Source organism: Eptatretus burgeri, chromosome 3 (assembly GCF_056783735.1).
Source record: "Eptatretus burgeri isolate ZD-2024b chromosome 3, Ebu_testis_v1, whole genome shotgun sequence".
In the NCBI taxonomy this organism is placed as follows: domain Eukaryota; kingdom Metazoa; phylum Chordata; class Myxini; order Myxiniformes; family Myxinidae; genus Eptatretus; species Eptatretus burgeri.
The window spans coordinates 164,361-186,860 of NC_140963.1; the positions used below are offsets into that span (position 1 = coordinate 164,361).

General features: G+C 48.6%; 1 protein-coding gene across 6 annotated transcripts in view; it reads right to left on the bottom strand.

Moving 5' to 3' along the window:
• The window catches only part of LOC147029275 (integrin alpha-9-like), a 262,737-nt gene that overhangs the window by 17,280 nt on the left and 222,957 nt on the right, over positions 1–22,500 (bottom strand). For 2 of the 6 annotated variants that reach the window (XM_085872219.1, XM_085872216.1), the window contains 2 exons: positions 18,947–19,025; positions 16,907–18,295 (listed from right to left, as the gene is read on the bottom strand). The exons of 1 other annotated variant lie outside the window; for it this stretch is intronic. In XM_085872219.1, the coding sequence (XP_085728345.1) occupies positions 18,171–18,295; positions 18,947–19,025 (204 nt within the window). In that variant the 3' untranslated portion in view covers positions 16,907–18,170. 3 more of the 6 variants (XR_015055845.1, XM_085872218.1, XM_085872217.1) reach the window with 3 other exon arrangements.

A 22,500-nucleotide genomic window follows, 5' to 3' on the forward strand; every position in this document is an offset into this window, starting at 1 on the left:
CTCAGAGGAGCGTACCCCAAAGTGTACTGGGTAGCGCGGCCGGCCGACCATGCAATGTATTGGGAGACCGTTTGCCCTCATGTGGTGTGGTGCTCGTGTGATGCCGGCATGAATGGAAACGGCTCCGTGACTGTCGGATGGTGCAACATGGCCAGTGTAAGAGTGGGCGTGGCGAAGCTCGTGGGGTGGCCCGTATGCGAGTGACGTCAGTGGGGATCCCGCAGCGCGAACGGTGGGAGTGTCAAACACGGTGTTTCATGTGGGAGATCGGCAAATAGCCAATGCAAGTATTTGATTTGATTAAAAGGCGATGGTGCGCTGCTGACCACCCCACTCGAGGCAGAAGGCTCGCCAAGACTACTCATGGAAAAACGAAGCCCAGCGAGGACAGAGTGAACATCCTCGCCCGGGCAAAGGAGCACTCATTAGTGGAAGGCTATAGCATTAGATAGACCGGTCCCATGGGGGCATTTGGACCAGTCCTCCATGTGGGCCTGGGAGCATGAGTTCGGGGAATTTTGGTTAGCAATTAGAAAAGATTGGGAACAAGGACTGACATGGAACATATTGTGGGGACATAGCTTTGCTACGTAGAGTTAAATGGAACGTGCATTCAAGTAAGGGATGACGGGGAGCACGAGTTAGTTAGGTGGACGTAGTTCATTAGGGGAGTCTCATGAGACTTGGCTCCCACGTTACTGGAACAGATTTGTCAATAACACCTTCGCCATTGTGCACACAGACATGGTAGACCACCTACTTTGATAACTTGGCCGGGTATTCCACAACATTAAATTCACAATCGAAATTGAAAAATATTGCTTAGGGTTAGGGTTAGGGTTAGGGTTAGGGTTAGCAAATTGGCCTTTTTCAATCTGGAGGTTCACTGCAAGCTTGATGGCTCCCAAAAGACTTCGGTTTACAGGAAACCAACCCACACCAGCAGATTACTGAATTTTAACTCCTGTAACCCAATCTCCCACAAACGCAGTGCAGCACGGACCTGAGCAGCTCAAGCATGGATTGTGTCATCATGCAAAGCTGAGGCAATGAAAGAAATCAGATTAGTTGGAGGAGTCCTGCTCAAAAATGGGTACAGCAAGGGGATACTCCCCACCTTGAAAGAGCCAAAACGGACAGAACAGAAGGAGCCAGACACACTTGGGCACGGTGTACTGCTACACTACCCGAGCCTTTCTGAAAAGATTGGCTGGATAGTACGTGGCGCATGAATTGGTGTAGTCGACAAGCCTCTACACACCCACCGTAATGTAATGTCAAAACGAAAGGACCCAATACCAACTGGTGATAATTCTGGAGTGGTTTACCATTCATCATGTGAATACTTTGACCAATTCTATTTTGGTGAAACTGGAAGAAATTTGAAACGACGAGATGAACATGATAGAGCAATTCGGCTTGGAAAGGAGACACAGTCAGGCATAGCATGTCATTGCCTGAAATCTGGCCACAAATTTCACATTAATGGGACCCGTGTCCTCGACATTACATCCAACAAACGACAGGTTGATTTTGGAAGCATGGCAGGTGAAGTGCCGGGGCGGGGAGGTTACCTCACTGGGGAGACGGTGGACATACCCACACAATACACACCTCTGATGCAAATGGTGAAAACTGGATGGTGCAAATGGATGGATAAGGCGAGCAACAAACAACACTCAATTCCAACACCACATCCGCATGTACACAACACCCAACGAGAACCCTAACAATCCCACAACTAACACCTCTTCATGCCCAACCCAGACACAAAAGCAGCCGTGTTCATGCCCTGGAAACACAAAAACAATAAGCGCACACACGTGCTCACCCACACACATACAACACCAGATCACATGTCAGTAAAAAAACAAAAGAGCAGAGCACCCCATCGATGATGTGACTTGACAATTATTTTGCTGTTAGAATCGGGGATCGGGGGATTAAACGGACATGTGCCAAGGATCGGAGTCTATTGTGCCTGAGGAAGCTCGCTGTGAAGCTGGTGAAATGTCGCCTGAGACCGGGTCTGCTTTTGCTTTTATGTTCAAATTTACGGAGTCGATGTCGTTTTTACTTTTGGTTGGAAGCACCTTCTTCTTTAAAAAATAAATATAAAAAAATTTATAATTGCAAATGTCAGTGAGTCAGTGTGTGTCTCATCCATAACTCCAAAACCATAAAACCTATCAGGCTGAAACTTTGCAAACATACAAAGGGAACCCCAAGGGGGTGCATCAATGAAAATTGGGTGCTTGGGATAATTTAAACACCCCTTTTGAGGATAATTAAAAGCCTGATTTAATTATCCATTATCAAGTCACATAATTGGTCACCTCACTGGGATCTTAAATCGCCATTGTTTTGGCCTGCTCAGCAATGCCTTGACTTGGAACAGGCCACAACTAATTTCTCAACAACAGTTTTTTTTTCCACTGTCCTCACTCATATCACCGAATGCCTGAACATCATACCAACGAATCACTGGATACATTGGAATTTTTTTTTGTATACCTTGTCGAGGCTCGTATGAGAGCGAACACACAACACACATCAAGGGGGGCATGAGACAAGAGGGGAGGGAGTGGGAAGGACAAAACAGAGGGGAACAGAGACATTAGGAGATCTGTGGAAGGGAGAGGGATGGGACGGGGAACATGGGGAATAGAAGATGGACATTACAGGGACTTTCAGGAAGGAAAGCAGGGAATTTTAAGGAGGTGGGCTTGGGTGGATTCTCGGGGGTAGAAAAGATCAAGGATTTGGATGGGGGATGATAAGAGGTGGTGGTGAACAGCTGTTTTAAAGGCCTGGAAGGAAGAATGGGAATGAATAGAGTGAGGGAGTTTATTCCAAAGGCAGGAAAAAAGAGGAATGAAAGAGTGAAGGTGAGCAGTGATTCGTCATTTTGGTAGTTTTACCAGAAGGGGGTAGTTGGCGGACCTTGAGCGCCCTGCGGAAATGTGGTGGGGACAAATCACAGAGAGCGGGGGGGGGGGGCGAGGCTGGAGAGGAGACGGTAGAAGACAGAAAGACCACCGACCAACCTGCGGTGATTGAGTGAGAAGCCCAAAGACTCAGCCTCATTGCGGGAGATGCCAATGATCCGAAATGCCTTGGTTTCTACAGCGTGAAGCCGAGAAAGGTGGGAGGCAGAAGCACCAGCCCAGAGGGGAGAGCAGTACTCCATCAGGCTGCGGACAAAGGCTTTGTAAGTGGTCAGGAGCTCAGGTGGGCCGAGGAAGGACTTTGCACGACGAAGGATTCCAAGTCGGCGAGTGGCTTTGGAGGCGATGTTTGAAATGTGGCTTTCCCAGGAAAGATCATGGCAGATAGTGAGACCCAGAAGCTTGAAAGAAAGGACTTCTTCCAGAGGATTGTTGAGAAAGTGGATGGGGGGTTTTCTAAATGGTCCTTTTGAAGAGACATAGTGAGAGTGTGAGATTTGTCTGGATTGAAAGACATGTTCCATGTGTTGGACCAGTTTGTGATTTTATCCAGATCAGCAGTGAGCAAAGAAGCTGCTGCTTGCCGGTCTGAGGGATGACCGATGGTACGGCAGAGGGTGGAGTCATCAGTAAAGAGATATGGAGGATTTTCCAGAGAGTCGGAGAGATCATTGATGAAAACCAGAAAAATAACAGGGCCCAGAACGCTACCTTGAGGAACTCCAGCCTGGACAGGAAGGGGGGATGAAAGAACTCCATTTAGGGCCACACGTTGACTGCGACAGGAGAGGAAGTCTGCGAGCCATGAGTGGAGATGACCTTGGATACCACAGGAAGAGAGTTTGGTGAGCAGGGCAGGGTGCCAGACTGTGTCAAAAGCATGTGATATGTCCAGTGATACGGCTTGGATTTCCTGTCTGGCATTGAGGACCTCCATCCATTGTTGGGAGAGCAGAAGCAGCATATCCAGGGTAGAGTGACCTGGTCTGAAACCAAATTGATGATCAGAAATCAAGCCATTGGAGAAGAGGAAGGATTTGATGTCTGAAGCGATGATGGATTCCATAACCTTGCTGATGATTGGGAGAAGCCTGATTGGTCTGGAGTTGCAGGGATCTGTTTTTGCACCTTTTTTGTGCAGGGCAGTGATGTTTGCTGATTTCCAAGCAGATGGCAGATGACCTTGAGCAAACGAGAGGGTGAATAGAACAGAGAGAGGGTGAGCAAGAGCAGAAGAGCAGGCTTTGAGGACACGTGGGCTGATGCCCTCTGGACCGGATTTGGAATCTGAGTCGAGGTTTAACAGCAAGCTCTCTACCTTGTCAGGAGATAAGGACACAGAGTCCAGTGACAGTTGGGTGCGACTGGGTAAGGAGGGTAGAGAAAGTGATGGGTTTTGGACACAAGATTTAGCTGCAAACACTGAGTTTAGGCATTCAGCTTTTTCACATGCGGTATCAGCAATGCGGCCATTTGAGGTACGGGAGGGGATGGAGGGGGAACATACACCAGAAACAGATTTGATTAGATGCCACCAGGATTATGAGGAGGGAGAGAGGTTTGAGAGTTCAGACTTGAGATGAGAAAGATGTTGTTTTCTGGCTCTCCTGAGGGTAGATACACACTTGTTCCGAGCTTTATGGAAGGAACTGAGATTGCCCTCAGTTGGGTTTGCTTTCCATGAGGGAAAGGCAAGTTGTTTCAGGACAACTGCCTCACCACAAGCTTCAGTGGACCAATGGCGGGAGGAAGGGTAGGACAACTGAAGACGAGAGGGGATAAATCTGTGCATGAGGGAGAGCAAGTTTCTTTGAAAGAATTCCTAGGATGAGTTGATGTTGGAGAAAGTAGCGATAGGAGACCAGTCTATAAGTTTGAGGGCTGCTTGGAGACCCTGCCAGTCGGCTTGAGTGAAATGCCAGACTCGACGGCGGTGAGGTGGTTCTCTGATAATAGCCAGAGAGATGTCCGCATGTCCATTTTATCAAGGACGTGGTCAGAAGAACCGATTGGAGCGAAGGAAGAGCAGCAGATATTGTCAGGGAAATTTGTTAAAATCAGATCCAGAAGAGATGGAGATTGGTTGAGATTCGGGTAGGGAAGTTTACCGATTGAGTCAGTCTCAATGAGTCGCAGAAAGCTTTTGCTGAGGTGCCATGACAGGTGAGAGAGGTACCCACACCGAGCCAACTGGCATGATAACAATTGAAGTCGCCACATATGAGGAAGAGAGAGAGTTTGGATGAGAAGATAGAAGTTGGTCCATGTTTTCGGATAGTGAGGTGTTCATGGAGTCATCACTGTTTGGTGGACGGTACAGTACACATATCAACATGAGGTTGGAGTGGAGGGAAATCCGTAGCAAGAGGTATTCCTGGGGGTGTGGGGGGTGAGGGCAGTGCATGGAGAGAGGAATAGTCTGATGAAGAGAGCAAATCCTCCACCAGGACGAGGATCAGGTCTGTCGTACCGGAGGAGGGAGTAACCAGGGAGAGATACTTGGGTGTCAGACACGTCTTGGGGGAGGAAAGTTCCTGTTAGGCAGATTATGTCTGGTTTGTCAGTGGTAACCTGTTTGGAAAGATCTGAAAGGTTTGAGTGAAGGCCCCGGATATTTGAGGTCCACACTTTTAATGAAGAGGGAGGGGAGGGGGGTTTGGGAGCGGGGGGGGGGGGGGGGGGGGAGGGTAGGACAAGGGACGAGGGGGTGGGAGGTAAGGAGGGTTGTTGAAAGAGTGTGGGGGATTGCAGAATAGGTAGGGGAGGGGCCGGATGAGGAGGAGAAAAGGCTCTGTGGTACTGGGGGAGGGGGGACAAGAGAGGGGGAAGAAGGCAGTTGAGGATTTGAGGAGGTGGAGTGAAGAGATGGAGGTGAGAGGGCAGTGGAAGGAGGCAGCTTTGTGGATGAGAGGGGGGCAACTTTGTGAAGGATGAGTGAGGGGGATGAATGGTGGGAGAAAGGTGAGGGGGGAGTTTTTGAGAGAGATGAGAAGGAGGCTTGGAGGGAGAAGGGTGTGATGGTTGCTTTGAGAGTGAGGGGTGAGTTGGCAAAAAAGAATGGTTGATGGAAAGCAAACATTCATAGCAAACTGGGGTTTTAAAAAAAAGTTTTAGGTCAGAGATGCGATTTAACACAATTCTTGATGGATGCAATAAAGGCGAATCCAGAGAATGGAGAGAAGAAACGCTATAACAGTTGGATTTTTTCAGCAAGGTATGAAGGAAAGGTCGAATTGAGAGCAGTCTGTTTAAATAGCAGAAGAGTCGTGCATTATGATACAGTAAAGAGTACCACACGCGTGAAGGAGGAAGACGAAGCATTATAAGAGATCGTTTTTATTATTATTATTAATGTTTGAGAGAGTTTTCAACAGATTAGGTCATGGAAGTGTTGTAGAAAAAAAATCGAGGAAGAAGAAGAAGCAGAGGGGAAGAAGAAGAAGAAGAAGAAGAAGAGGAATACGAATAAGAGGAATCGAGAGTCGTGAGTGAGGAAGGAGAAAAGTAGCGTTTTTTTTATTATTATTTAAGATAAGAAATAGAGTGATTCGTTGGGAGGGATTAGTTGGGGGGATGTTAGGAAAGTGGGGAAGATAGAAATTGAAGGTAATGGGGAGAAAAAACAAAACATGATCGTACACGGAGGGTAACCGGTAGGCCTCAAGCCTCAAGGGTAGGCCTCAAGTGTCCGGTAAGACAAAGTCGACAAAATCTCACAAAATAGCACGATTTTTGAAACAAAACCGAAATAGGAACACACAGTAACATGTAAGTGAGAGAATAAACAGTAAAAACAGGACAGATAACGACCGGAAACTTAACTTTGAGAACGTCAGTAGAGAGCCCTGAACGAGACGTGTCGATGCTCCAAACCCAAGAACCGGAAGAATGCTTATAAATGCCTGGAGACGCCAACGTTCATGGTTATTTTTCATTTCCACACATGCCATAACCTCGACAATCTCTTAATCTGACCCGAATTTCAAAATTGAAACGTCTTAATTGACTTCAGCAGCAGTTCTGACTGCTAAAAAAAAGTGTTCATTTGTCCAATTCAGACATTACTTGACATTCCGGGCATCTCTGGATGCATGGTGTCGATATGACTGATTGGCGATTGCTAATTGCTTGGCAAGCAGACATTCCTTATCTACCATCGTTGGAGTGCTTACCTCAGTGCTTAAGCCACTTGGTGAGTGCTATACAAGTGCTTGGTTGTTCATTTCCAAGCCATGGCCAAACACACCAAAGTATTCGCACTTTCACTGAATATATTGATCGACAAAGTTGGGGCCCTACACCCCAGTGTTTGGCCCCCTTATTTGCCTCGGGCAGTGGCTCGCTCGCTAAAAATGTGGAATTTAATTTTGACGTTTCCCCTTTTTGTATCATCTTCTTTCATTATAGAACCTGCTAATTCAACATTGATAGATCCATATCGAAAAATTTAATGTTTCATTTAAAAAAATTTCTTCAACCGTTTTGTTGGAGTGCTTGCTTGGAACACTCTTGAATCTTTGATCTTGACAAGCTTCCGTGGTGATACCGCAGCACAATTCTCTGTAGAGACATCTCGGGAGTTAGGAAGGCAAAATAAATGAGATGATTGCAATGAGTAAAAAATGGTTTTATTCTTACAAAGAAAGGAATTACCACATCATGGCAGGTCAGGTCAGGTATGGGAGCATGTGCCAGAACAGCACGTTGCTGCGTCCACTTTCCGCCGGTACTCCAGGGGCCTCCGTCTGGCCATCCCCCAAGGCAGATGCCAGGCCCATCCCCATCTCCTTGAGATGATGGTCAACCTGTTGCAACCATGAGGCACGTGGTCGCCCCACTGGCCTCCTCCACTCATGAGACTCCCTCGCTGAGAGAATCTGGTGAGCAGGATCAGAGTCAGGAAAACGAGCCACATGTCCATACAGCCGCAACTGACGCTCACGGACTATGCAAGTAACAAATCTCATCCGAGTCTCTCTCAGCAACCGCTCGTTGGACACAAAATCCGACCAGCGATAGCCAAGGATTCTCCGAAGAGACCTGGTACCAAAGGAATTAAGTCTCCGTCTCAGATCCTTGGTCAGAGTCCAAGTCTCGCACCCATAGAGCAAGACTGGAAGTACCAAGGACCTGAAGACTCGGACTTTCGTCCTCCCGCACAGGTACCGGCAGCGCCACACCCCATGATCCAGTGAATCCATGACTCCCCAGGCCCGACCCAGACGTCTATTGACCTCTGACTCGCAGCCAGCAGAGACATGAATATCATTGCCAAGGTAAGTGAATCTCTCCACGACCTCAACATCCTCACCACAAACAGACACAGACAGGACAGCAGCATCCAATATGTCACCGAAAGCCTGGATCTTAGTTTTGACCCAAGAAATCCGTAATCCCAACGGCTCCGATTCCTCATTCAGCACCTCGAGGGCCCCCAAGAGGATGTCTAAAGTCTCCGCGAAGATGACTGCATCATCTGCAAAGTCAAGGTCCGAGATCTTGACATTCCCAAATGACGCACCGCAACTTGATCTCTCCGACATCCTCCCTAGAATCCAGTCCATACAAGTGCTGAAAAGTGTGGGGGCAAGTACACATCCCTGACGAACTCCAGTAACAACTGGAAATAAGACAGAGAAGGTACCACCACACTTCACAGCACTCTCAGTACCAGAGTAGAGTTCAGACATCAGATCGATCAGTTTTGGTGGCACCCCACGAAGACCAAGAATCCTCCAGAGGACATCCCGATTCACTGAATCGAACGCTTTACAGAGATCAACATAGGCTGCAAGCAGCTCCTGCCGAAACTCTCGCCTGCGTTCGGTGAGGACACGAAGTGCAAGGATACGGTCAATCGTTGACCTCTTTGGTGTAAAGCCTGACTGCTCTGGACGCTGGTGCTCAAGCAGATGGTGGCGAACCCTATCGAGAATTATCCGAGCAAAGACCTTGCCCGGCACTGAGAGCAGCGTCACCCCTCGGTAGTTGTTGCAGTCTTGGCGATCACCCTTCCCTTTCCAGAGAGGGACAACAAGGCCCCTCTTCCAGTCAGTTGGGATGATGCCTGTGTTCCAGGCAGAGCACAAAACTGCATGCAACGACACGAGTGCAGCATTTCCACCAGCCTTGAGAAGTTCGGCATGGATGCCACAGATCCCTGGAGCTTTGCCCCGTTTCAACTGGTTCACCGCAGCCCGTGTTTCCACAAGCGTAGGTGGACCACAGTTGATTCGAGGGTCAGCAACAGGGATTGTAACACCCTTGACGTCCAACTCGACAGTTGGGGGATCAGCCTGGTACAACCGCTCAAAGTAACCGGCCCAGCGGGCCTTCACTTCAGACTCCTCTGTCAAGAGCCTACCACTCTCTGCTCGAACTGTAGTGCTCCGAGGGATGGGCTTGGATGAACGTAATGCGCGAATTCCCCTGTAAGCGGGACGAGAATCACCTGTCCACAGGTGATGCTCTACCCCCTCACAGATTCCTCGCACATAGGCCTCCTTGTCCACCCTCAGTGCACGTACAGTTTTACGCCTCAGCTCCCTGAACAGCTCAGCTCTGCCATTCAGCCTGGCCCTGCGACTCTGGTCAATGGTATCCAGTGTCCCTTGAGAGACAAAATTCTTCTTTGCCCTGCGGTGAGCTCCAAGGCATCCACCGGTAACATCAAGGACGGTGGTCTTGAAGGCGCTCCACAACTCTTCAGGACTCCCCAAAGCACCCAGACCCCCCAAGTGTCCACTCAGCCTGTTCGCAAACTCCTCAGCTACTCTCTCATCCCTGAGCTTGGCAACATCCAGCCTCGGCTGGGATGGTACCATTCTCCAGGATTTAAGGTGCAGCTTTAGAGTTGCTACAACAAGCCTGTGGTCAGTATTGGGGAACTGAGCACTCCAGTAGACCCTGCAGTTCTGGATCATCCTCCAACGACCGTCAATGAGGACATGGTCAATCTCCTTTGCCACACTGCCAGCGTTGGAATACCAAGTCCAGCGATGAGCTTGTGGGCGCTGAAACCATGAACCAGCCACCCTAAGTCCATGACTTCTTGCAAAGTCAAGGAACTTAGTGCTATTCTGGTTCATAGTTCCTGACCCATGGGGACCAACACACACCTCATAACCGTCCCTATCAGTTCCAGTCGATGCATTGAAATCCCCCAAGACTAGAAGTGTATCTCGTCTGGGGCACTGATCAACCACAGACTCGAGTGTGGCGTAGAATGCATCCTTCACGGTGATATCACTCGCCTCAGTCGGAGCATAAACAGAGACCAGGGAAATGACACCTCAGGAGTGACGAATCCTTTATCTCATAATACGCTCGTTGACCGGTGTTACCTCAATTATCATTGGGGTCAGCTTATTGGACACAGCTACAGCAACTCCTTGGGTATGGTAACCATCAGAGCGACCAGACCAATAGTAGGTGTAACCACCCACCATTATCTCGCCGCAATCCGGTCTCCGAACCTCAGAGAGAGCTGCAATCCCGATGTCCAAACGCTTGAGCTCAGATGATAACAGAGACAGGTGATCATCCTCTCTTAGGGATAGGACATTCCAGGCACCCACCCGAAGGGACCGCCTCAGGTTAACCCAAGGAGACCGCCGTCTGGTGGACGACACCTCAGCACCACTCCGACACACTCTCCCGCAATCTGACCCAGGGATGTTACCCCGTGGTTTCCCTCCTATCAAAGATTGGGGGTCCCAAAGGCTTTGCCCCAATCCCGTCATCCGGTGAGCTGCCCTGCGAAGGGAAGCTGCGCTGGAGGTACTCCCACGGAGTGGGTTTTCAGATTTTTTTGCGTTTTGCGGAATGAAGGGCATCATGGCAGGATAGCCAAGAGGTACGCATGCTCGATCTAAACTGTTCTGCCTGGGTTTGAATTCTGACTCGGCTATAAACTGTCATCCCAGTGTTTCACAGACAGGGTGATTCATCAATGTGTGTGCCATCTCTCGGATGGATGTTGAACAAGACGTTACATCTGCCGGAATCCCTCCTCTCCCCCTCCCCTCATCTTCAGTCCCCTCTCCCTCTCTCTGTCTCCTCCCTCTCAATCTCTGTCTCCAACCCCTCAATCTCTCTCCAACACCTCTCTCTCTCTCTCTCTCTCTCTCTCTCTCTCTCTCTCTCTCTCTCTCTCTCTCTCTCTCTCTCTCTCTCTCTCTCTCTCTCTCTCTCTCTCTCTCTCTCTCTCTCTCTCCTACCACTCTTCCTCTCTCCAACCCCTCCCTCCCCTCTCCTACCACTCTTCCTCTCTCCAACCCCTCCCTCCCCTCTCCTACCACTCTTCCTCTCTCCAACCCCTCTTCCTCTCTCCAACCCCTCTTCCTCTCTCTCCAACCCCTCTTCCTCTCTCTCCAACCCCTCTTCCTCTCTCTCCAACCCCTCTTCCTCTCTCTCCAACCCCTCTTCCTCTCTCCAACCCCTCTTCCTCTCTCCAACCCCTTTTCCTCTCTCCAACCCCTCTTCCTTCTCTCCAACCCCTCTTCCTCTCTCCAACCCCTGTCCCTCTACAACACCTCTCCCTATCCTTCTCCAACCCCTCTCCCTATCCTTCTCCAACCCCTCTCCTTATCTTTCTCCAACTCCTCTCCTTATCTTTGTCCAACCCCTCTCCTTATCTTTGTCCAACTCCTCTCCCTATCTCTCTCCCGCCACCCCTCCCCTCTCTCTCTCCTTCCCACCCCTCTGCCTATCTCTCCAACCCCTCTTGCTCCTTCTCCCAACCCTGCATCTCTCTCCCACCCCTCACCCTCCTCGTCATTCCACACCCCTCCCCCTCTGTTAAGGGGACTGCTAAGGATGGACAGTTTCGTTTTGAATTTAAAATGGTTTCCCCAGAGTGTAGCATGTGCAAATCATATTCGAGTGAACCGACTGGAGGGTTGCTGCATGTGCGAGCATGCATGCAGTCAGGCCTTCACCAGGTAGATAGCGTGGCTTTTAAATGCTCCCACACAGTTTTATATAGAACCCGGCGGTTAAAAAGAAAATGTTGCTGTTTGGGTGCATTTTATCACTCTTCTCTTCCCCTCATGCCACCTTCACTTCCCCTCACACTATCTCCCCCTCCATTCGACTCGCGCTGCCTTCCCCCCCCCTCACACCACATTCCCTTCCCCTCATGCTGCCTTCCATTCCCATCACAATGCCTTCCCTCAACCTCCCCTCACACTTACCTCCTCCCAAACCCCATCTTCTCTCCACCCCCTATGGCCATCTCCAGACAGTCTCCACGTGCTCTATTAACAAGCTGTTTTAACGTGCCTTATTTTGTTCATTCCTGCACTACCCCACCTCCACTTCTCCACAAGTCCCATGACCAAACACAAGCCAAGAGCTCTTCCACCCATTCACCTCCTCCTAGCTCCTCTACCCCTCCCATCCCCTCACTCCTCCTTCCTCTCTCCATTCCCTCCTACCTCTCTAATTCTCCTCCTTCTTCTTCTCTCCTACCCTCCCTCTTCTCTACCTCCTCTTCCTCTCGCCTCTCTCACCTATCTCTCCCTTCTGCCTCCCCCTTGCTCCTCCCCTCCTCTCTCTTCCACCCATCTCTGCTCTCCCTCCCTCCTTTCTCCCACTCCCTCCTCTTTCTCCCTCTCCCCCCTATTCTCTTTCCCTCCTCTCTTTTCCTCTCCCGCCCCCCCTTCTCTCTCCCTCCCATCCCTCCTCCTTCTCACCCCCCTAAATATTCCTGTCAGCAAAGTGACGGGTTGTATTTGCTTGTATGTATCAATACTAATAAATGTCAGTGTCAGTCTGTCAGTCAGTCAGTGTCTCCGAGATAACTCCAAAACCATGAAACGTAGCAGCCTGAAACTTTGCATGCATACGTGTGGAACGCCAAGGGAGTGCATGAGTGAAAATTTAGTGTTTGGGTCAATTAAAACACCCCTTTTGAAGAGAATTAACGACCTTATTTCAATGTATCCTATATCAGGCACATCCTTGGCCACCTTGCTGGGGTCTTCATTCACCATTTTGTTCAGCCTGCTCAACAATGCCTTGAGTTGGAACAGGCCACAACAGTTTCTTAACTACAGTGTTTTTTTCACTTTCCTCACTCATATCATTGAATGCCTGATCATCATATCTACGAATCGCTGGATACATTCCAATGCTTACAATCACCCGGAGACACCAGCGTTTGTGGTTTATTTCATTTCTGCACACACGATAACCTCACAAAACTCTTCACCTGAGCCAAATTTCAAAATTTTAAATGCAGAATTGACCTTGGCAGCAGTTCCAACTGCTAAAAAAGTGTTCACTTGAAATTTTTCCAACAAAATTAAAAATTGAAAGCTGAAATATCTTGCATCAACAAGTATTCAACCCCCCTCCCCCCAGTAAATATTTTGTAGAAGTGTTGGCAGTGATTCCAGCTTCGAGTCTTCTTGGGTATGTATGTCTGCATCAGCTTTGCACATCTGGATTTGGGAATTTTCTCCCATTCTTCCGTGTAAATTTGCTCAAGCTCTGTGAAGTTGGATGGGGAGCATGAGTGAACAGCAATGTTCAAGTCTTTCCACATATTCTCAATGGGATTCAAGTATGGGCTTTGGCTGGGCCACTGAATGACTCACGTTCTTGTTCTGAAGCCATTCCAGTGTAGCTTTGGCTGTATGATTGGGTTCATTGACCTGTTGGAACATCAATATTCACAGCAGTCTAATGAAACGGAAGACCAAGAAGGAACCCGAAGAAGTAAAGGGAAAAGATAAAGTCATCAGGAGGAACCTGGATAGGACTCGGGTTTCAGCTGCTACTCCACAACCCTCAAAACCCATCAGGCCAGGTCAGGTATGGGAGTATGTGCCGGAACAGCACGTCGCTGTGTCCACTTTCCACCGGTACTCCAGGGGCCTCCATATGGCCATCCCCCAGGCAGATGCCTGACCCATCCCCATATTTCCATAAGATGCTGATCAACGTGCTGCAACCACGAGGAACGTGGTTGGCACATTGGCCTCCTCCACTCACGAGGCTCCCTTGCTAAGATAATCAGATGAGCAGAGTCAGGAAAATGAGCCACATGTCCATGCAGCCGCAGCTGACACTCATGGACTACATAGGCAACAAATCTCATTTGTCTCTCTCAGCAACTGCTCCATGGACACAAAGTCTGACCAGTGACAGCCAAGGATTCTCTGAAGAGACTTGGTCCCAAAGGAATGAAGTCTCTGTGGCAGATCCCTGGTCAGAGTCCAAGTTTCACATCCATAGACCAAGACTGGAAGCACCAAGGACCTGAAGACTTGGAGTTTCAACCTCCTGCACAGGTACTGGCAGTGTCACACCCCATGATCCAGTGAATCCTCGACTCCCCAGGCCCGACCCAGATGTCTATTGACCTCTGGCTCACAGCCAGCAGAGATATGAACATCACTGTCGAGGGAAGTGAATCTCTCAGTGACCTCAACATGCTCACCACAAACAGGTACAGACAAGACAGCAGCATCCAAAATGTCAAGAAAAGCCTGGATCTTAGTTTTGACCCAGGAAACCTGAAATCCCAGTGGCTCCAACTCCTCATTCAGCACCTTGAGGGCCCCCAAAAGGATATCCAGAGTTTCCACAAAGATAACGGCATCATCTATGACATCAATGTCAGAGTTCTTGATATTCCCATGCGATACACCGCAGCTTGATGTGTCCAACATCCTCCCCAGAATCCAGTCCATCCAAGTGATGAAAAGTTTGGGGGCCAGTACACACCCCTGACGAACTCCAGTCACAACTGGAAATAAGTCAGAGATGGTATCACCACATCTCACAGCACTCTAAGTACCAGAGTATAGTTCAGACATCAGATTGATCATTTTTGGTGGCACCCCACGAAGACCAAGAATCTTCCAGAGGGCATCCCGATTCACTGAATTGAACGCATTGCAGAGATCAGCATAGGCTGAAAGCACCGCCTGCCGAAACTATCGTCTGCTTTTGGCGAGGACACGAAGAGCAAGGTAAATTGTTGACCTCTTTGGTGTAAAGCCTGACTGCTATAAACACTGGTGCTCAGCAGATGGTGGTGATTCCCATCAAGAATTATTATCCGAGCAAAGACGTTGCCCGGCACTGAGAGCAGCGTCACCCCTTGGTAGTTGTTGTAGTCTTGGTGATCACCCTGCCCTTTCCAGAGAGGGACAACAATGCCCATATTCCAGACAGTTGGGATGATGCCTGTGTTTCAGGCAGAGCACAGAACTGCATGCAACGACACGAGTACAGCATTTCCACCAGCCTTGAGAAGTTCAGCATGGATGCCACAGATCTCAGAAGCTTTATCCCATTTCAATCAGTTCACCGAAGCATGTGATTCCACAAAGGAAGGCGCATCACAGTTGATTTGAGGGTCAGCAAGAAGGATTGTAACACTCCTGACTTCCAACTCGACAGCTGGTGGATTAGCCTGGTACAGCCACTCAAATTAACCAGCACAGCGAGCCTTCAATTCGGGCTCCTCTGTCAAGAGCCAACCACCCTCCTCTCCAATTGCTGTGCACCGAGCGACAGGCTTGAAGGAACTCATTGCACGAATTCCCCTGCAAGCAGGATGAGAAAACTTCAGAGTTGCTCCAAGCCTGTGATCGGTGTTGAGGAACTGAGCATCCTCCTCCAGTAACAATCAACGAGAACCTGGTCAATCTCCTTTGCCACACCACCAAAGTTGGAATACCAAGTCCAGCGCTGAGCCTGTGAGCACTGAAACCATGATCCAGCCACCCTAAGTCCATGACTTCTTGCAAATTCAAGGAACTTAGTGTTATTTTGGTTCACAGTTCCAGACACATGGGGACCAACACATGACTAACAACCATCCCTATCAGTTCTAGTCGATGCATTGAAATCCCCCAATATGAGAAGAGTATCTCGCCTGGGGCATTGAATAACCACAGACTCGAGCACACCATAGAATGCGTCCTTCACGGTGAGATCACTCGCCTCAGTCAGAGCATATTCAGAGATCAGGGAAACGACACTCAAGGAGTGATGAATCCTTTGTCTCATAATACGCTCGTTGACCGGTGTTATCACAATTATCATTGGAGTCAGCCTAATGGACACAGCTACAGCAACTCCTTGGGCAAGGTAACCACAGAGTGACCAGACCAATAGCAGGCATAACCACCCGCCATGATCTCGCCACTATCTGGTGTCTGAACCTCAGAGTTCTGCAATACTGATGTTCAAACGTTTGAGCTCCGATGATAATAGAGACAGGTGATCATCCTCTCTTAGAGATAGAACATGCCAGGCACCCACCCTAAGGGACCACCTCATGTTAACCCAAGGAGACTGCCGTCTGGTGGTCGACACCTCAGCAGCACTCCACCACAAACCACCGCAATCTGACACTGAAGGTTTACCCTGTAATTTTCCTCCTATCATCAAGGAATATGGGGGGTCCTGAAGGCTTTTCCCCAATTCTTGCATAGGGCAGCAACACAAGCGGTACTCCCACAGAGTGGGTTTTCAGATTTCCTTTTCAGATTTGTGGGTTTTGCGGAATGAAGTGTTATACAGTGGCCGGAGTGCAAATCCTCCCACCAACTTCCTAAAAAATGTAACCCAAATGCAGGACATCCACAGACACAGATGGGCACTAGATATGGATGTCCATTGGCTCACACGGAGCTCCTCTGCTCTTTGACAGGTTTTGGTTTTGATCCTTCTGCGTGTCCATATCCATACACCGTCTTCACCAGAAAACCTGGTGGGAGACACGGTTTTGTCACTGACAACCTGGCAATGAAACAGGTTAGTACAGGATTACATGATACCTGTAGCAAGTCACAGATCTCACTGGCCTGACCTGACAATAAGTGAGCAGCAAAGTGAGCCTTACAGGCGCAGCCACCCAGGTGCAGCCGTGAAACCCGTCCAGGCGCAGTCAATGAGCCTTCCAAAAAAAATTCTGTAATAATTCACTTCTCCTTTGAGAGATAGATTATGAAAGAGAGGAATAGAGATAAAAGAGAAAAAAAAAAACAAGAATTACAATGAATTGTAGAAGATAATTACAAAGAAATGTGAAAGCAACAAAGAATGAAGATGTCATGAAGAACTTGGACAGATAGATTTCAGCAGTTACTCCCCAGGCTCAAAACAGCAACATGTACAAGCTACCAGAGGTCCATCTGCAGGGAAGCACAGTTCTCCTGAAAGAGATAGATCATGAAAGAGATCATCAGGTCTTTTTGCTCTCTGAAGCAGGTTCTCCTCAAGGATTTGCCTGTATTTGGCTCAATTCATTGTTCCCTCTATCCTTACAAATCTCACTGTCCCTGCTGCTGAAAAGCATCCCCAGAGCATGATGCTGCTACCACCATGCTTCACGGTAGGGATGGTGTTAGATGGATGATGAGCTGTGCTCGATTTCTGCCAGATGTAGCATTTTGCATTCAGACCAAAGAGTTCAATTTTCATCTCATCAGACCACAGAATCCTTTGTCTCATGCTCTCAGAGACATTCACATGCCTTTTGCAAACTTCAGGCATGCTTATATCATCTGCCTTTTTCTTAGGAGTGGCTTCCATTTGGCCACTGTCCAATATAGCCGAGATTTGTGAAGCACTGCAGAGATTGTTGTCTTTCCGGCAGGTTCTCCCATCTCAACCAAGGAACTCTGTAGATCTGTCAGGGTGGTTATTGGGTTCTTGGTCACCTCTCAGACCAAGGTCCTTCTTTGCCCAGTTGCTCAGTTTGGTTGAACGGCCAGCTTGAGGAAGAGTCTGGGTCGTTTCATATTCTATCCATTTCCTAATGATGGAGTTCACTGTGCTCTTGGGAACTTTCAACACCATAAATTGTTTTATATCATTCTGCAGATCTATGCCTCCTCACAATTCTATTTCGGAGTTCTACGGACAGTTCCTTGGACTTCATGGTAGAGTTTCTGCTCTGACATGCACTGTCAACTGTGGGACCTTATATAGAAAGGTGTGTTTCTTCCTAAATCGTGTTCAATCAATTGAATTAACCACAACTGGACTCCAATCAAGTTGTTGAGACATCTCAAGAATGATCAAAGGAAAATGAATGCACCTGACCTCAATTTGAAGTGTCATCAAAAAGGGGTTGAATACTTAGTGACGCAACACATTGCAGCTATTCAGTTATAATTGATTTGTAAAAAATTCTAAAAACATTTTTTCACTTTGTCATTATGGGGCCTTTGTGCAGATTGGTGATAAAAAATTTTTTTATTTAATCCATTTTAAATTCAGGCTGGAAAACAACAAACTGACAAAAGTCAAGTAGAGTGAATACTTTCTGAAAGCACTGTATAATCCCATCGCGTGTGAACATGGAAAACAAAGCCATGCACCTGGACATAGTACTCAGGAACAAAAAGGAAAAGACAGCATTGCTGAATGAGATATCAGTACTCAGAGATTTTGGCTTAAATAAGCAGAAATCATTAAAATGATAAAATACCAGGAATTCAAAAATGAAATCAAGAGATCCTGGAAGCTTAAGAGCATTAAAATTGCACCAATGGTAAATGAAGCAAGAGGAATAACAAAGAAGAACCTCAATGAGATTTTAAAAACCATCCCCGGGAATATTAACATAAACAAATTACAATTGGAGGGAGTCCAGGGTCCAGTGACGATCATGAAAAGAGCCCTCGGAACAAAACTCCAAGAACAACAAAAGTTGAACAGCTTGGTCTATGAAATGTGATCACATACCCAAGCGGAGATGGATACTTTGAGTTATGGGAGGACTCCATTCCACCCGCTCAAATGGAGATAACGACACACACACACACACACACACACACACACACACACACACACACACACACACACACACACACACACACACACACACACACACACACACACACACACACACACACACACACACACACACACACACACACACACCTCTTATAGTTATGGATATCCTTTCCAACATGAGAAAATAAACTACTTTTTCACATTTACCTTTGCCAAAATGCCAACAAGGATACAAAAGATGAGGAGTCCAGAAATAGTGCTTATGATAATGAACGGAATCAGTTGGACTTCATGAACAGCATTAGCATCAATCTGTGAAAGAAAAAGAGAGAGAACAGTTTCTTGTTACTCTTTATCAGTTAATTCTCCATAAATTCATCTTTCTTAAATATGCACACTAATCAAAAAAATTTAAGCATGAAGGGCACCCAGTAGAGCACATACCTCCGCCAGGCTGATTAGTTTACCTTTTGTATCCCACTGAGAGATGGATCTCGATTCTGACCTGAAACTAAAATTTAATCAGCTTGTTCTTGTCACCTAACCAACTCATCCACAAACTTGTCATAATCCATCCATAATCTTTTGAGATATTGTGCTATATATCATTTTTGCCCCATAAATCAATGCTGAAGAATCATTTGAAAAACTCTTGGATCTTTGGTGATGGAAAAACTCTGGTGGATTAGCCGATCCCGTGGACGGACAGAAGGTAGGCTGGATGTGAATTTGGACCGGATGGGTTCTCCAGGCGAGTGTGTGTGAAGCTCCGACGAGTAGAGCACATGTGTTTGCGTGGGGAGTCCCTCGAAACGCGAGGCTTGTTTTTAATGCGCAGGGTGACGTCATGGCTGCATGGTCGGAATCCGACAGGAGGGAAATCCCTGCAGGATTGTACCGTCCGAGGAGGGACGAGGTGCGCTAAGCGCGAACAGCTGCCATAACGTCACGAGGAAAGAGCGCAGGTTGCGAGTTGCCGCGCTGGTGCTCGCATTAAAAAAAAAGCAAGCCTCGCTTCGGGTGAACAGGATTCCCTGGGCAGGGGTGAAAGACCCCCTGGCCCAGGGCACAGGACACAATTCGTTAGAGGGAAGGGTTAGCTTAGCAAGACCGGCTCCATGGGGCAGGGATAAGTCCTCATGGGGCCCGTGGAATGGAATAGTTAGAGGGATTGTAGTTCAGATTTAGGATGGTAAATGGGGAATAATATTTGGAGACACGGACAGGCTGTGAATGTGTAGAGGGGACGTAGCTTTGCTACATAGATTAAAAGGATGTGCTACTAGTTTAAGGGACGACGAGGGAGCACGAGGTAGTTAGGGGATGCAGTCAGAAGAATGGCAGTGATCAGCGATGTGTGAGAAGAGAATGGAAAAAGTACTTGATGAGTGAGTGAGGCCAGCGAGCCTGAGTGTATGGAGTGAATGTGGTATGTATGCATGGTGCGATGAGTGATTGGGGGGAGGAGTGATTCCCACCCAAGGGACCCCGGGGTCAGTGTAAAGTGAGTTAGTGGGTTAGTCAAATTGACAAAATGGAGGTCGTTTTGTTGTTCGTGGGAACGTCGCCTTAAAACCCGTTTGGAAGGGTGCAGCAGCCCTGTTGACGGGCTGGGAGCGTGGCTGCGAACGGTGATTATCGCTTAGTGGGTACCCCGGGCACCGGGCTAGTCGGACACGGTAGGCCAAGGGTCCATGGGGGGCCGGGATAGTGTAGTGGGCATGGGTGGGCACGCATGATGCGGGGCCCGGGGCGGCATTGGATGCGTGGGCAGTGCATTGGGCACGGGCATCCAGGGAAGGGGCCCGAGGCGCCAGCCTGCCACGTGAGCATTTCAGGGGAGTAGCCATGGAGGGCACTCCCCAGTGTTTAGGGAGCTGGTAAGCTTGGAGGCAGTTGCAGGGCCCGAGGGAGCCATAGTTGTAGAATCGGCAGAGGGAGGTTCCTGCCAAGGGAGCCACGCGTCCCAGCCACAAAACCGTGCAAGGGCATGAGGGAAAATTTGAGGGCGAGGCCCGAGGCGACGGGAATCTTGGTTTATAGAACCAGCAGTTTAAGCGAGAGGCGCTTTTGGAAAGCCCCGGGGTAGTTTAAAGTTAATAATGTTAGGGTAGATTAGGAAGTGTACCCCTCCGCACCATCCATCCCTTCGCTCTCGTTGTGGGCCGCTGGACCCACTTTGGGTAAAAAGATCGCTGAGATCTGAGGAGACCATTCTGAGGCTTAATTGGGCCTCGAAACAGGACACTAGCTCTCCCTTATTCCCCTCCAGGAAGGGAACATAGGGGTTGGGAGTAGGCTAGGAGACACGATAGGTTAGCTGGACAGAAACAATAAAGGGGGTGAGGGAGACGATTTATAGAGGGGGAAATTAAAAAAAAAATTAGTTGGGGCTAAATTGGGGATTTTTTGCAAATTAAGAGAGTGGATATGAACAGACAGGCAAAGGCGATAGGTTGGGAGGGAGACAGTAGGGTAGGTCCGAGCCCGCCTTCTGAGTGGCCAGCACCACTGCACTCCCTCCACACACTTGCAGGACAAGACAAGAGGCCGGTCAGTTCATCTGCCGGCTGTTTTGCTACAAGGCCTGTGCCAGTCAGTTCATCTGCCGGCTGTTTTGCGACAAGGCCTGTGCCGGTCAGTTCATCTGCCGGCTGTTTTGCTCCAAGGCCTGTGCCGGTCAGTTCATCTGCCAGCTGTTTTGCTACAAGGCCTGTGCCGGTCAGTTCATCTACCAGCTGTTTTGCGACAAGACCTGTGCCGGTCAGTTCATCTGCCGGCTGTTTTGCTACAAGGTCTGTGCCGGTTAGCTTCACCACCGGCCTGTTTTGCTACAACGGCCTTGTCTTGCCTTGCCATGCCTTGTCTGCCTGCCTTTGCCTTGACCCCATGCCTGCTAGCCCTTGTTCTTTGCATTTGCCCCGTCTATCCATTCACCGTTCATTGCTTCTGTTTGCTTGCGTCAGTGCCCATTCAGTGTTCTGCAGGGACTGCCTTGCAGGCAGCCGCACACGGAGACTGCATTGGTGCAGCCCGTGCATCGTTTTGTATTCACTGCGCTCGCTTCACGGGGGAGGCCTCGTACTGCGTTTGAGCACCCAGCCACATTCCCTGTCACCTGCATTGGATTCATGAGCCAGAGACTGCATTTGGGTAGCCTGCTCCCTGTTTCACGAAATGGTCTGTGGAATGACATTGTTATGTGCTTTTCTTTTCCCACAGAGTCCATCAGTCCTGGGCCATGGATTAGTGTAAAGTTGGTAAGTTAAGTTGAAATTGTACATGAGTTGCGCCCCCTGCATGTGTGTCATAGCGCCAGCAATTTATTTCAGTCGTCTGGATGAGTGGGTTTGTTCAGTTAGTTACTCAGCCCGTAGGTTACTTATTTTTGGGACACGAATACACTAAATGTCGCACTAAGGGATCCGAAGATAAAACGTACAAGGGGAAACTTACACATGATGGCACACGAAAATTCGACGACTCAGGACGAGTCTGTAAAAAGGGGAGGGGTAGTGTTACGGCTGTGGAAATTCGCAGAACACCATATAGGTCCTCAGTTCAGTTATGCCGATAAGTCCGTGTTCAGTTAGATTTCCCCACCGTTGTTTAATGGGATTTATCCATGTGGACAGGGCTGTGATCTTTGAGTTAGCCGTTTTTCTTTCCTATCGTTATTTTGGACCAACAACTTCACCACAACCACGATCGCCACAACCACCTTCACCACAACGCCAACGACCAACCACCTTCTCCACCACACCACCCACCAGCCACATTCTCACCA